The following is a 15,483-nucleotide window of genomic DNA, read 5'->3' on the forward strand; positions in this document are numbered from 1 at the left end:
TTTGAGCTAGAATTGATGCACTGTGGGCCTTATTCTAGTTCACTCTTTCCGACAAAATCCTTCTTAGATGGACAAAGCCATGTGCACTGCAGGGGGGCAGATGTAAAATGTGCAGAGAGAATTAGATTTGGGTGAGTTATTTTGTTTCTGTGCAGGGTAAATACTGGCTGCTTTATTTTTACTTAAGTAAAAACCCACCCAAATCTAATTCTCTCTGCACAAGTAACATCTGCCCCACCTGCAGTGCACATGGTTTTGTCCATCTAAGAAGGATTTTGTCAGAAAGAGTGAACTAGAATAAGGCCCTGTGTGTGGACACCTTTAGGTTAGGAGCTGGTACTTTAAGACTCTCCACTTTATCCCTCTCCAAGGTTTAGTACATCTGGCCCTAGCTCTAACTACTTTATCTCTCTCTAATGTTTATTAAACATACCCCTTACAGAGCAGAGGACAAATAACCTCAGCAATTTGTATATTGTAATAATCCTCGTATTTCTTCTCTAAACACTGTCCCCTCCCTCCCAGCACAGGGGAGGAGCAGTCACATCTACGGTAGACAGCTAAATATAGCAGGCACAACCAAGAGTTTATTTCTCTGTAGAAGGGGTGGGCGTGGGGAGAGGGAATCCCACACGATCCTCATCATACCCCTGCCAGTAGCCTGTTCCCCGTAGTCCGCTGTACAGCGCTGCGTGCCATATCAGCAAGGACAGCCCGGGACACTGAGCCACCATGGACGTGCTAACATCTCTCAGCCTGGAAGACCTGGCTGTGTCTTTCTCCAAACTACCTGTCTTCCCTGTTTTCGATGTGGCTTATTATATTATCTCCATCCTGTACCTTAAGTATGAGCCAGGTGCGTACTTGCCAATATAATGGAGTTGGGATATTGCTTTGGTTATATAAAATGCAGTTTAATCTCTTATATGAGATCGTTTCATTCATATTGCCTCTCCATGCTCATGCAGCACTGCTGCTGTGCATGTACTCTGAATACATGACTGGTACTGAAGGAGTTAACTAACATAGACATACCATTTTTAGCTGATTAGGTCTCAGCTGTCTATTTTCCTTGTAAGGATGTACTGTAGATGGTAGATGTTACAGCAAGACAATGAATGAACAATTGTTTTCCCATGCTGCAAGAGTGATCAAGGAAGAATAATGTACATGAGGGAAAATACTTGCCTATGTAAATATTTCTAGCAGTATTGGTGGTGATCTCTCTGGCACAGCTTAGTACTGATTTCAGTGTAATTAGAAATCATTTGTTTAGTATTTATAATTACACCAACTTGTATCTATTAGAATAGTAGCTCTATGAGAACCTACAGTAGATCTGTGTATTATGTATTCATTCAAAGTGCACTGCTTGCGTGCTGCTGTGTACTATATTTGCACTCTGCTGTGCAGTTTGTGTGCTGCTGTGCATTGTTTGCACTCCAGCTGTGCTCTGTTTGCCTGCTGCTGTGCACTGTTTGCTTTCCAGGTGTGCACTGTGCGGTGCGCGTTCTGCTGTGCACTGTGTGTGCAATATCAGGAAACAATGTGTCTGGATGCTGCTTCACAATACATGATTTATTTGGGTTCTTGCCAAAAAAGGTTAAAAGTTTTTTGGTATCAGCCCATCAGCATTTAAGGCAACAGAAACACCGCCCACTTGCCCATAAATGCAGCTGTGGTAGTCTTCTACATATTTTTAAAGTATATATGGTGGTTTGTAGTCTAATTACAACCAAAAAGGCTATTCGGAAAACATTGGAGAGGGTTTAACCACTATTGACAAGATGTTTGGGTACTTGTTTCCTAGCACGGCCTCACCGATTTTGATTGTGAGCATCGCGTCGGAAAAAATTGCGTCGATCGCATTGCATGCCAACCAAATCGCATGCGATGCGATCGACGTGATTTTCCATTGATTTTAATGTGAAATGCCCCAAAACACCCCATTTGTATAGAAACCCCCCCTGATGTTTTAAATGGCCCCCAATTTTAACGCCACCCCGCTATAGACGCTAACCCGAAGCATGGCGAGCGGACGCGGATACCTTCACAGGTATCGCAGCCCATCGCAGGCTTCACAGGTATCCGCGTCCCCTCGCGGGGCTCGCTACGCTCGCCACGCTTCGGGCTCGGTGGCTCGCTGCGCTCGCCACACTTTTTATTCTCAGGCTGCACTTGGCACACTACACATTTCCCAGTCTGAGTCCACTTGGATGGTAAAGTATGAAAAAGTAAAAAGAATAAAAACACATGTCGACGTAGACACTGTCAACCTAAGGACCGGTGCTTGCTGCCTGAAAACTACTATTGTCTGTTCATTTAGCAGTGAATCCAGTTAAAATTAATCTTTAAGGGACTACTGATGCCTATGGAAAGTCAATCTAAAGGTGACCATACATTAGAAAGACATTGTACCCAATCATACAATCTCAATAGATTGTAAAATAGATTGTGTGCACACACTCATACAGTGGCGGCCCCGGGAGATTGGAGGATTGGTCCTCTGATCTGACGTGCTGCATGTCAGAACAGTTGGGATTGGGAGCAGATTGCATGTGCTTTTAAGCACATGCAATCTGTCATTAGATGGCTCATACAACCGGAGTCATTTGACACTCCCTCCCTGACTAGCAGAGAAGAGAGGTGCAGCTTCCGGGCGGCCCACGGCAGTGAAGACGCTGGGAAACGCTGACGTTTTCAAGCATCAGACGGGCGGGCGGCTGAAGAGAGCGGTGGACGTCCTTTTTCTCAATTCTGTCACCACTCTGAAAACCGTTTTCAGAGGATTGCTTCATTTGGGCTATTTAATAATGTCATAACACAGCAGATGTGAGCAGATTGGTAGTTGCTGGCAACCTGTAAATTAAAAAAATACTGTAAATAAATGGATTTTTGGTACTCCTATCCTTTTGATCCTAGTAGGCCAGCCCCCTATTGAAATGAAGCTTCAATCATGCAACAGATGGATTGTATGACAGATTGTGAATACATTGTGTGTCGAAAAACTACCAAGGACTGCCGGGGAGTTTAAGGGAAATTGGACACAATAATGATTGTAAAGGTCCCCATACACTATGCGATTTGGCACGATTCCCACCGATTCGGACGAATCAGGCCGTGAAATCGACCCAAATTGCATACGTAGACATCCCCTCCGACCCAATGCGCGGTCCCGTGCACATTGGATCAGAGTCGGACGGGCTGCACATAAGATTTGCTAAATCTTATGTGCTGCCTGGATCAGGGCCATCTTAACAGCATTATGGGCCCCCGGGCAAAGCAGTCCAGCGGGGCCCCTCCCTACACAACCTTGTGAGTGCCGCTGTACTGTATGTGTGTGTATATATATGTATATGTTCATACAGGGGCGGATCCAGGAGAAAATGACAGGGGGGCACCATCAGGGCCATCTTAACAGCAGTGTGGGCCCCTGGGTAAAGCAATGCACTGGGGCCCTTACCCATTCTCCCCTCCTAGGGGTGGGGGGTGCTATTAGCAGCAGCTTTGATGTCCCACGGGTGGCAGGGGTGCTCTATATTCCATTCAACATGTAGGACCTGGAGCAGTAACTTCTGCTAATTACTCCTTTACTGCACAGGTGGTGGGAGGGTGAACACTAACGTGTGGAAGGGGCACTGAGCTGAATAAAGGGTCCCTTGTAAATGACTTCCAGGGAGGTAGGAGGTGTTTTATATGCAGAGGAGGGTTGGATAATGGAGTGGGCTTAATATTTGTCATTTTCCGGTGGAAAGGCAGCTTGTTTGACTGCAGATATTGGCAATTATCTGTAAATAGATTTCTTAGCCTTCAATAGTATAAAAACCTAGAGTCCCACCTTTCAGGAGGTGCTGGGGACTTGGGGATCAGAGATCAGGAGCCAGAGCAATCCATTGACAAAAATATAAAACTGTACACCAGACGTTTGAAGCTGGAGCAGGGACCGGCTGCTGGAAGGCTGATATCTCTGGTTCTGATAAAAGATAGAGACAAGCCGCTAGTGTTGACAGAAAGAGGAGAGTCCCAGCTTTTGGACTATACTCTCAGAAAAACCAAGTCAGAGAGAACCTGAGAAATATGACTGGGAAGTAAATGAGTAATTAGCAGAAGTTAATGTGGACTGCTGCTTTGAAGTTGGATATCTCCAGTTCCCCAGGGCCGATTTTCAAAATTCTGGTATCCCTGGAAAAAGGGGATCCTCAGCTATCAGAAAAGGGCCCTTATACACCTGGGGCCCCTGGGCAAGTGCCCATTAAGCCCATACGAAAAGACGGCCCTGGCCTGGATCCGTGTGGGGGACTGCAGCTGGTGGCGGATGACTGCTACCAGAGCCTGGCGGAGGGGGGGGGGCGACGTAGGGAGCCGGGCAGGGGAGGAAGTCGCTGCCTGTGAGCAGGGGGGTGGCACAGGGAACCGGGCAGGAGAAGATGCTGCAGCGGTGCAGCACCAGCGGGGGGGAGCAGAGCACTTAAAAAATATATATATATTTGAGCGGCCTCAGCCAATCAATGGCTTCCTGTTCGTTTGTATGGGCTTTTTTTTTTTTTTTTAAGTGCTCTGCTCCTGCCGCTACCCAGCAGCTTCTTCTCCTGCCCGGCTCCCTGCGCCGCCCCCCTGCTCCCGCTGATTACAGTGGCTTCCTCCCCTGCCCGGCTAGCTGCGCCGCCCACCCCCCCCCCTGCTCCCTCCGCCCGGCTCTCTGGACGCGGGCATACCACCCGCTACCACCCCCTGCTCCCTGGTCCTCTCGCCAGCGTCCGCCGCCTGCAGCTCCCCAGGAGTTGCATGTGATAAATCGCATGCAATTTATCACATGCAAAACTTGGCACATGAAGTGCCATCACATGTGATCTCTCCCCGGGAGCTGCTCGGACAATCATGTATGGGGGCCTCAAGATCGGTCTTCCTGATGTATGACCACCTTTAGACCGATGACTGGAGAACAATGTATCTCCAACTCCTATTACATGGTCTAGTTTGGTTCTATTTGTGCAGCATTTAGATACAGGTTTGCATGCATTTGCATTGGAACTCATATTGAATTCATGCAAAATGCTTCTAAAATCTGCTTTACTGATAAGGTGAACTTTATGTAGTCACTGTTGACACATTGTTTTGCTATGAAAAACTTTATCCTTTTAAATTTTTAGCTTAAACATACCAAGCAAGAACCCAAGGCTTTTGCATGCCGTCGCTTAGTAAATAAATCCATTAGTATTTCTGCTGGATACATGCATGTACTAAAAATAAATTCTAGAGAAGTTGCTAAAAAAATTATTTATAGCTAAATAAATTCAAGCATCCTCTAATAAAAAAAAAGAAGAAAAAAATCACTCTCTCTTAAGGCCCCCATTCACTGCAATTTGGGCTCTTTTTCTGTGACCTAAGCAATCAATCGCAGGAAAAGAGCCCAAATTGCAGGTGACTGACAGCAGGTCCAATGCAATGTGCGGTCCCGTGCACATCGCACCAGAGAAGCAATCTGCAGAATTTCTTCCTGCTCTGGCCAGGCTCGGCGGAGATTGCTTGCGACATATTGCACGCAGAAGAATCACATGCAATATATTGCATCTGTTCCTGCTGCCTGGGAAGGTCAGGTTCAGGAAAAGTCGCCGCAGTGTATGGGAGCCTTTACACTTGTTTAAACCAAAACATTATTAGGATATTTACTTATGGGAACTCATGCAGTTCAAAAAGCTAGGACCATTTGCTGTGACATCTCTGACTGACAGTGTTTCAGTCCAAACAATACATTTATGTACAACAAATCTGCCCACATGCTATTCCCACTTTGGGCTTTGGGTACTTGTGCATTTGCCGGGCGCCCAATTAGCATACGTACGCAGGCGTAGGGTAAGCTACTCTGTCTGCGTAGTCCAACGGCTGCCTAGCGTAGTTAGCGTAGTGACTCCGCGGCAGCCAGGCTCTGTCCCCGGCATCCATGGCTCTGTCCCCAAAGTCCATGCCAAGCCTAGTGAGCGCACACAGCGCCAATAACCGGCAGATCCCCTACGCTGGCGGACGCCGACGGAGAGGGGATCATGTGGGTGCCGGCGGAGAGGCGCTCCAGCTGTCTGTGATTACCAAAAGGTCACCTACTCAATCAGTAAAGTGCACTTACCTGTGACCTACTGTACCCCCCATTCCCCTTTTCTTCTTTGTGCCAATCCACACTTCATCCACCATCCTGTGGCGTGAATTTTATCAATTCATTATTTTATTTTTATTGTACATCTTTATTGTATTTGTTCCTATACATGTTTTAATTTATTGACAGTAAAAATATTACTTTGTATCAAACAAATTGTTATATTTCATTAGCGCATTCCTTGTGCATGATTGGTATCATTGTAGCCACGCCCATTACTTTACAGTGCCGGTAAGTAGTATTTTAAACCAGGACGGGGCCAGGATGACACAATTGCGCTGTCACTCTTTCCCGGAACCACCCAATTATACTGTTCCATATCCACCACTATGCCGACCTGTCTGCCCCCTCCCAGAGGGGACATCCAGAAAGTTTGCAGGTGTGGGTAATATAAAAACCCCATGTCGACCTTTTGACTGTCGACCTAACCATGTCGACTTTCCTGCATGTCGAACTCGACCCATGTCGACCTAAATGCATGTTGACCTAATGGTGTTGACTTAATGACTGTCGACAAACATGCTGGTGACTCAATGACGGTATCCCAATGTAATAAAATGTTCCATGCACAATAGAGAATAGTGTTTAGCCTTTTGCATATAATCGGAGAAAACAATACTAGAATCTACCGACCTGTACCTTTTTAAAGTTCTGCGGGAATGGCTGCCTGGTCCAACTATGAAATGCAGCATAAAGGAAATGTTTAGTCAGTATGTGTGTACAATGCAATGTACTGCAAGCTAAAGCTAAACACTATAATTCTATCCTGAGACGTGCAGGTGTTAGGTGCAGAATATGCAGCTGGCATAACTAGCGGGCCAAATTCGTCCCTTCCACGATGTTTGGGGTTTGCACATGCGCGTCATCAGGGCGAGTGTACACTGCCTAGTGAGATGGTCTGAATCAGGCCCAATGAATCAGCACCATTATGTTTTAAGAAGAACATCAAGATAACCATACATATGAGTCTATTATGACCTATGACTGAGAGTTACATGGATTTCATACATTTCTGGGTTGTAAATAGCTAAGGAGGTAGCATTCCAATGTTAATACAGGTTATCCAAAATGCTCAGGACCAGAAGAATTTTGGATAATGGATTATTTCATATTTCAGAATATTTTTATATTTCAATGATGTATCTTGCATTTATGTTGTATAAACACATCAAACACATGGGGTGACATTTAATAGAATGAGAGTTTTTCACACTTTTTAAAATCGCACCATATCGCCGCAAATTGCACTTTTTTCCCCGCAGTTTTCATGTGTAAATCGCATATATAATGGGATGCACATAATCGGATAAAAAGTGCGATATGGTGCGATTTGTGGCGATTTTAAGTCATGGAAATGTGCACATTTCAAAACTTGCGATTTCTGGTAACAAAAACGTTGTGAGGTCCCCCCTCCTGAGCATAACCAGCCCCGGGCTCAAAGAGCCGGTCCTGGTTTCATAAAATCACGGGGAAAAACAAATAGGGTTCCCCTTGATTTTATAAAACCAGCACCAGGCTCAAGGGTCGTCCTGGTTCCCAAAATACGGGGGACAAAATGAGTAGGGTTCCCCCGTCCCGTATTTCAAGAACCAGCACCGGGCCCAACCAGCCAGCAGGGTAATGCCACAGCTGGGGGGAGACTTTTTGTACAAATCCCCCACGGCCAAAGCATTCATCCCCCTGACCGGTCAGCATGGGCAGGGGTCCTGGGGGAGTGGGCCCTCCCCCCCCCCCAAAAGAAGGGGTCCCCCCCTCCAGAACTTACCTGCCCATGCTGAAGCCCGGGGCTGTCCTCGATGCCCCTGGGCGGTGGGCATCGAGCTTTGATAAATGGTGTAAAAAAATAGATTAAAAACTATTATCTTATACCGTGGAACTATGCAAGCCTCCCCCGCATACTGGGACTTGGAGAATCACAAGTCCCAGCATGCAGGGCATTAAAGGGCCCGCTGGCACTTGTAGTTCCACAGTAAAAGAAATAGTTAAATAAACACACCCATTTAAAATAAAACTTTAATACATACAAAGCCCACACATACTGATACTTACCTATCTTGAGCCCGTCGGTAGGTCCCTGGGTCCAGTCGGGTGGCTTGGTTCCGGGGCTGGTCCGGGTCCGGGGCTCCAGGGCTGAAGAGTCCGGGGTCCTGGATCCGAAGAAATCCATGGGGGGACCTGTGGAAGGAAATCATACTCACCCAGGTCCTCTGGCGAACATCCCGACATCTTCTCCATCTCCGCCGCCGGTACACGGTCCGAATGATTCTATTGGCCACGTATCGGCCAATCAGGAGCCGCCAAAGTCGTCTCCTGATTGGCCGCTAGGCGGCCAATAGAATCATTTGGATGAGAGGCGCAGAAGATGAAACATCTCTGCGCCTCTCATTCCAATCGTGTACCAGCGACGGAGACAGAGAAGATATCGGGATGTTCGCCAGAGGACCTGGGTGAGTAGGATTTCCTTCCACAGGTAGGAAAGTAGGATTTCCTTCCACAGGTCCCCCATGGATTTCTTCGGATCCAGGACCCTGGACTCTTCGGACTCAATCGACCAAAAACGTGCGATTTTCCGTTTGCGCATGCTATTCAATAAGCGATTTGTATACTTTTCTTTGCGAAAATATCTGGATGCGAATTAAGTGCGATTTTTTTTAACGCACTTTTAGAAAGTGCGATTTATCGACAGAAATATGCGAAAAACGGGCCGTTGCGCACCCTATTAAATATGCAATTTGGCCAAAAAATGCGAAATCGCCGTTTTTAAGCGAAAATATCGCAAAAAAACTGAAATTACTCCTATTAAATGTCACCCATGAAATACACAAAATATATTTTATTTGTGCATAAAGCAAAGTTTCAGCACATGAAACAAAGTTTGTGTACAATCTCGGGTACTGAATTGAAATGCCAAGCTATCATTGCCTTGCACATGTTTAGTGCCAGTTACATATCATGTCCCCAGTAGTGCTGTTATAGATGTCTCCACAAGAATTTTTTTTTCCATTTTCTGTAATGTATGGTTTTCGGAATAATTTGGATAACTGATACTCAACCTGTATTACAAATGCAAATATGAGAGCACTCCAGATTGTGTATATGTTAAAAAAAATACAATATATGGAATTTGGATGCAATTCAGACATGATTGCTGGGCTTTGAATCTACGGAGTCCAGGGATCAGTTAAACACCGCCCCATCAGATTATTTTCTGGCCCCTGTGCATGGCTGCAAATGCGTCCACAGCCGTGCAAACAGGGAGACATCCATGTGCAATCACTCACCATCAAATGGATTTCCACCCGTGTGCAGTCGCCTAGTAAGTAGACTTGGCACTGCAAGGGCCGTGGGGAGATTGGTGTCGCTGATGACGCCAGTGGCCCTCACTCCCAGCGGCCGTGCCCATCTGCGGTTTTCAGCAGCCCTCACAAAAAACGCTGGAGTGCTGCCTACAAACAAATCATCTTACAAATGGCCAGCCATCACTGGCTTCGTTCCCAGCGGGGCCTCATGCAAGCGCACAGCGTATCGATTGCAAGCGTGGTCTATCGATAATCGTCAGGACTGCAAAATTGGCAGTCCTGCAAAGAGGTGTAAATCAGGCCCTTTTTGTGACAATAATGCTCATGGACAATGCCTTGTATTTTCCTTTTGTGCTACTTGGTTTAGACTGATCAATGCTATCGACCCGATTTTTACATTGGAATCAATGTAAAATGGTCCCTGAGACCCGATTTTACATTGATTTCAATGTAAAAAGCCCCAAAACCCACCATTTTAATACCAACCCCCCCTCATGTTTCAAATGCCCCCCCCCCCCATTGTTAACGCCACCCCACTATTGACGCCAACCCGAAGCGTGGCGAGCGCAGCTGCGCTCGCCACACTATATAAAGTCAACTCCATGCCGACGTGGATAGTAGGGGTATGAAAAGGCTGCGATGGACGCGATCAACCCGATTTTGTCTTTCACCAGCAAATTAGCTGGTGATTGACACAAAATCGGGTCCATCGCGTTGATTGTATGCCTTAAGTGCCTTAAAGTTAAGGCATACAATCAACGAGATGGGCGCCGTGCTAGGAAACAAGTACCGACTGATCACCCATTACTTTGCCAAAAAAAAGAGGGGGTTTTAGGTGACACTGGAATTTGGGGTGCACTGTACAATTACTAGTTTATAATGTATTGTGTCTGGTTGTGCATGGTTGTCTGTCAGAGTAGAACGGCTGATCTACTGTACATGCAGCAAGTACTATTTACATTTGCTCCTACTAAGATTATATTCATATCAGTGGCCACCCTAAAGGTAAACAGCTGTGAGAGGGCGTTGTATTGCCATAGGTTACGTAGTATCTGGAGGCTGGGCTGTTTGACATGGTTATTGTAATTATTTAAAGTGTAATGAATGCCTTACCCTGTAAACTCAACAGGTACAATTAGTGCACATGGAAGGCATTCTTAGCAAACTTACACAACATTACACTACAAAAAAGTACAAATCAGCAGGGATCGGTTACCTTATTTTCATGATCAGTAACCGCTATACACAAAACATCAGATTTGCGTAGATCTCTGAATCGGCTTCAGTAACCACTACATCCCATCATGTAATTTTATGACTTTGTATACAGTACTTGCTCTCACTTACTTCATTAATGGCTTAGACTGCCTCTGACAGGTGTCTCTTCGCCTTTGGTCTTCTGCTGACCCCTCGGCTATATTTAGTTCTGCATTGAAGGATCAGCTGTCTGTCTTCCCATTCCACCACCCCACACCGTGGAAGGAACACTACTGTGAATTTGCAAAGAGTATATATGTTCTCAGTGTGAAGCTTGCATCTCTGTACGTCATTAAATTTTTTTCTGTTTTGATAGTTGCTTTTATATTTAGCTTGATGTAACCATGTACAGCAGAGCCGGCCCTAGCCTAAATGACGCCCTAGGCAAGATTTTGGCTGGTGCCCCCTAGCACCGCCACTAGTTCCGCCTCTGACCCTGCTCCCCTTTCCCAGCACCATCAACCCTCATCATAGCAGTCGTCATTTCGGTGCTCCTACCCGCAATATTTTAAATAGAAACAGTGCACACATTCGGTGCGCAGCCCAAACAGGGGTGTGTTCTTCCTGGGAAGGGGCATGGCCACACAATAGTACCCCCAATTCAAATTATGCCACACAGTAGTGCAACTTTATTCACATTATATCATGTTATAGTGTCCCTTATTCACGTTACATCACACAGTAGTACCACTTTACCTTATGTACATTACTCCTCACATTATTCACATTATACCCTTGGAAAAAAAAATCCTGAGAAAATATTGTATTTTAAGCACCTCCATGGCCACACTGTAGACCAGCACAAAGCAGTGTGTGCTGGGCAGAGGAGAAGAGCTGCAGCTGCTGCTGTCACTTAAGGGGAGGGGGCCTGGGGTCCACACTGGGCACTTCCATCAGACTTTTGCCTGGGTAATTTGTACCCCCTACCCCTTTCTCTCGGCACCCCTGATAATACCACACTGTAATGCCCCTTACACATGACACACATTAATAATGTCCTTATAAACATAATTCCCCTTACACATTATGCCAACCTTTATTAATGCCCTTCATACACATAATGACACACATAATGTCCCTTTCACATGTGTTGCAAATTATTAATGCCCTTATACACATGACACACATAATGCCCCTTGCACATATGTTGCACATTGTTAATGCCCTTATACACATGACACACATAATGCCTGTTACACATATGTCGCACATTATTAATGCATTTATACATGACACACATAATGCCCCTTACACATATGCCGAACACTTTTGCACAAGCAACCCACCCGCAGATAGCACTTGCACATCCGCTAACACTGTGACCTCTGCCTCTGCTTGGATACAGATGTTTCCGCATACATCTTGCCTCAATAGGCCATGCAGCTCCTGGCCAGTTCTGCTAACGTTGGGTGCCTTTTTTGCTGAAAATTCATCTTATTTGCATTGTTATGACCAGCACACACAAGGAGCTTCCGATGATTAAAATGATATGTGGCATGCCTATATTCTGTGTGCAACTGTGGCTGTACCTGCATACGGAATGCTATGTTACAGTGGTTTCCATGAATACACTATTTCATATGCAGATACAGCCTCACTCACACATAGAATATAGGCATGCTGCATATCATTTTAATCAGCAGAATCTGCTGATGCCCCTAGGCATTCCAAACGCCCTAGGCAATTGCCTAGTTTGCCTATGCCTAGGGCCGGCTCTGAGTTTAGGCATCCAAGTATGCCTGAGTTGGGGATCGATTATACAGGGAGGGTTGCTTTGGGATTTCTCTTTTGTGTTGAGTTTGATATATATATTTTATTTTATTCTGGGCACCTATTTAGTTACCAAGGCTTTAGTTGGGTACGGCAGAATTGTCCTGTGTTTGATCCATTTATTCAGATGTGTGTGTCTCTTGGTGCCCGTATGGCGTCTACAGGAACCTGTGAGGCTATACTGTTATTTTATGAATCCTCTCATCCTTATATCTATGATGTATCTCCTTCCTACACTTTCTTTTATTCCACTTTGCAACTGTGCTAACACTCCTCATATATACCAATTTTGCCTATCATGATATGATTTAGTACCTTGTGGTGTGCTGTACTTGGTGTTTAGTTTTTTGTTTTTCTTTTATGTCTTCTTATGCAAAAAATCGATAAAAAATATTAAATAAAAAAAAAAAAAAAAGATAGTACAATAATCGGGTAATGGCTATGTCTCCTCATAGACTAAGGAACCATCTGAGATGTGTGTAGACAGGAGAATCGGTACTTATGTAGTATCTGGGCGTCCGATTTAGAAATCGGATCGGATCGCATCGCATGCGACCAAATCGTATGCGATGCGATGGTCAAGATTTTTCCATAGGATTCAATGTTAAAATGGTCTGAGTCCATTTTAACATAGAATTCAATGGGAAAAAGGGGTCCTTTTCCTTTCCACACTATCCAAGTGGGCATGGAGTTGGATATAAACCTGTGGCGAGCGTAGCGAGCCCCGCGAGGGGACACAGAATACTTTTTAAGAAATATGCGTCCCCTCGCGGGGCTCGCTTCGCTCTCAACGCTTCGGGCTCGGTGGCTCGCTGCCCTCGCCACGCTATATAAAATCAACTCTATGCCCACTTGGATAGTGGGGAAATGAACAGGACCTTCTTAACATTGAATCCTATGCAAAATCGCATCGCATCGCATCGCATCGCATCTGATTGTATGCCTTAAGGTAAGGCATACAATCACAAAATCGGACGCCCAGATACTACATAAGTACCGGAGAATCATAGGTAATTGCCATGTCTCCTCATAGACCAAGGAACCCTTTGAAATGTGTGTAGGCCTATTTCAAAAAGTACTGTAAATTTCCACGTTTTATTTGACATATTCTGACACTGTAGCCCCCAAGCATTCACCCAGCATGGAGATGCTCCAATTGAGGAAATAACCACAGAGAGATAGTATTATTCACCACTCATTTTATTACACAAATTGGTGTTGGAAATCGCACATTATGGGGTGAATTTACTAAGATGGGAGATGTATTGAAGATGGGATGTTGCCCATAACAACCAATCAGGTTGTATCTCCTAGACAATACTAAATAAATAAGTAGTCTGTATCTATTAGATAAGATGTAGTGCGACGACTCTACATTGGGAGCGTATGCCACTCGGTGATGGTGACAGGGGTGCATAACACTCCTTGGGTGGTGAAGGGGGTGTATGCCACTCCAGTGACAGGGACACTTGCCACTCCGTAAATGGTGACTTGGGCGCATGCCACTCCGTGGATGGTGACTGGGGCACATGCCACTCCGTGGGTGGTGACATAGGGTGTATACCACTTTGTGGATGTTGACGGGGACTCTTGCCACTCCGTGGACATTGAATGGGACTCTTCCCACTCGGTAGATGTTGACGGGGGTGAATACCGATCCGTGGTTGGTAACACGTCCACTTGCCACTCCGTGGTTGGTAACGTGGACTCTCGCCATTCCATGGTTGAAAATGGAATCTCTTCCCGCTCCGTGGTTGATAACGGGGGTGACCACCACTCGGTAGTTGGTAACACGTCCACTTGCCACTCTGTGGTTGGTAACGTGGACTCTTTCCATTCCATGGTTGAAAATGGGATGTCTTCCCGCTCCGTGGTTGATAACGGGGGTGACCACCACTCTGTAGTTGGTAACGGTGGTTCTTGCCTTTCCGTGGTTGGTATCGGGGGCTCTTGCCTTTCCGTGGATGTTGACGGCGGCGAATTCCTCAATGGTGAGGGAGTTTTTCTCGCGCGGGGAGGCGGTGGGGCTTGTCTCTCCCGCGGTGCCGGTGGGGCCTGTCTCTCCCGCGGGGCTGGTGGGGCCTTTCTCTCGCGAGGAGTCGGCGTGTCCTTTCTCTCGCGAGGAGGTGGTGGGACCTTTCTCGCGCGGGGAGGTGGTGGAGCCTGTCTTACCCGCGGTGCCGGGGGCATCTGCCTCTCCCGGGGCTCTTGCTTGGCTTGGCCCATTGATGTTAATTGGGCCATTTCTCTCTCTAGTGGTAGTTTGGACACACTCTGCATCACCTTAATTAAAGATTAAATAAAAATAGTAAATAACAAATAAGCTATACACAAATATTCCTTCTAGTCATAATGGACGGAATGTAGTTGTTTTCAGCGCCGGCACAGTAATTGGCTCCCAAAAGGTGCTACTGAATTGTTTTCCCATTTGTAGTGCGACCAACTGCTGGCGCAGGCATTTCAGCAGGAGTGTTCACATTGTGCCCATTACTTTTATCAGGTCCCCGATGGTGGGGGTCTGCTCAATAATGCGCATGTGAAAACAGTGGGCAGGCCCATAGAAATGCTGGGTAGAGACTAGCACATGCAGTCATGACCCTGCGTGATCGGGACGGGCGGATGAGGTCACTTGATTTCAGCGCCTGCCCCCAAATGAAAGCGTTCATCTGAAAAGTAAATCCTGACTTTTCACAATGAACAGAGGAAAAATCAGTCAATGGTGATTAACCATCGAACGATCTTTCCAGTGTGCGGGCGCATACGCGTGAATGTGTAAGCGTACACGTGACAGCATAGTGTTGGGTATTTGGGTGGCGGGGTGGGCGTGCCTTTGGTGGGCTGGAGTTTACCTCACTTTCAGATTAGCCTCGCCCCTTAAGAAATCCATGAAGAACCCTAATTGCTCAAACAACAAAGTACAAATAGAAATAAGAGCACACTTACTTACCTTGCCACTATAGAACGGGACGCAGCGCACGGCTGCTCCCGTTTGTCTCCTCCTTCCTCCTC

The 15,483-nt window shown here is 46.1% G+C and overlaps 1 protein-coding gene across 2 annotated transcripts in view; it reads left to right on the forward strand.

Annotated features, from left to right (window-relative positions):
* The window catches only part of TMEM38A (transmembrane protein 38A), a 95,504-nt gene that overhangs the window by 36,518 nt on the left and 43,503 nt on the right, over positions 1–15,483 (forward strand). The window contains exon 1 of one of the 2 annotated variants that reach the window (XM_083180767.1): positions 549–856. The exons of the other annotated variant lie outside the window; for it this stretch is intronic. Coding sequence (XP_083036893.1) covers positions 733–856 — 124 coding nt within the window. The 5' untranslated portion in view covers positions 549–732. Of the gene's footprint in view, positions 1–548; positions 857–15,483 lie in introns of those variants that run through there. 2 annotated transcript variants of the gene reach the window in all.

The sequence above is a fragment of the Crinia signifera genome, chromosome 1 (assembly GCF_055691185.1).
Source record: "Crinia signifera chromosome 1, ASM5569118v1, whole genome shotgun sequence".
Taxonomy (NCBI): Eukaryota; Metazoa; Chordata; class Amphibia; order Anura; family Myobatrachidae; genus Crinia; species Crinia signifera.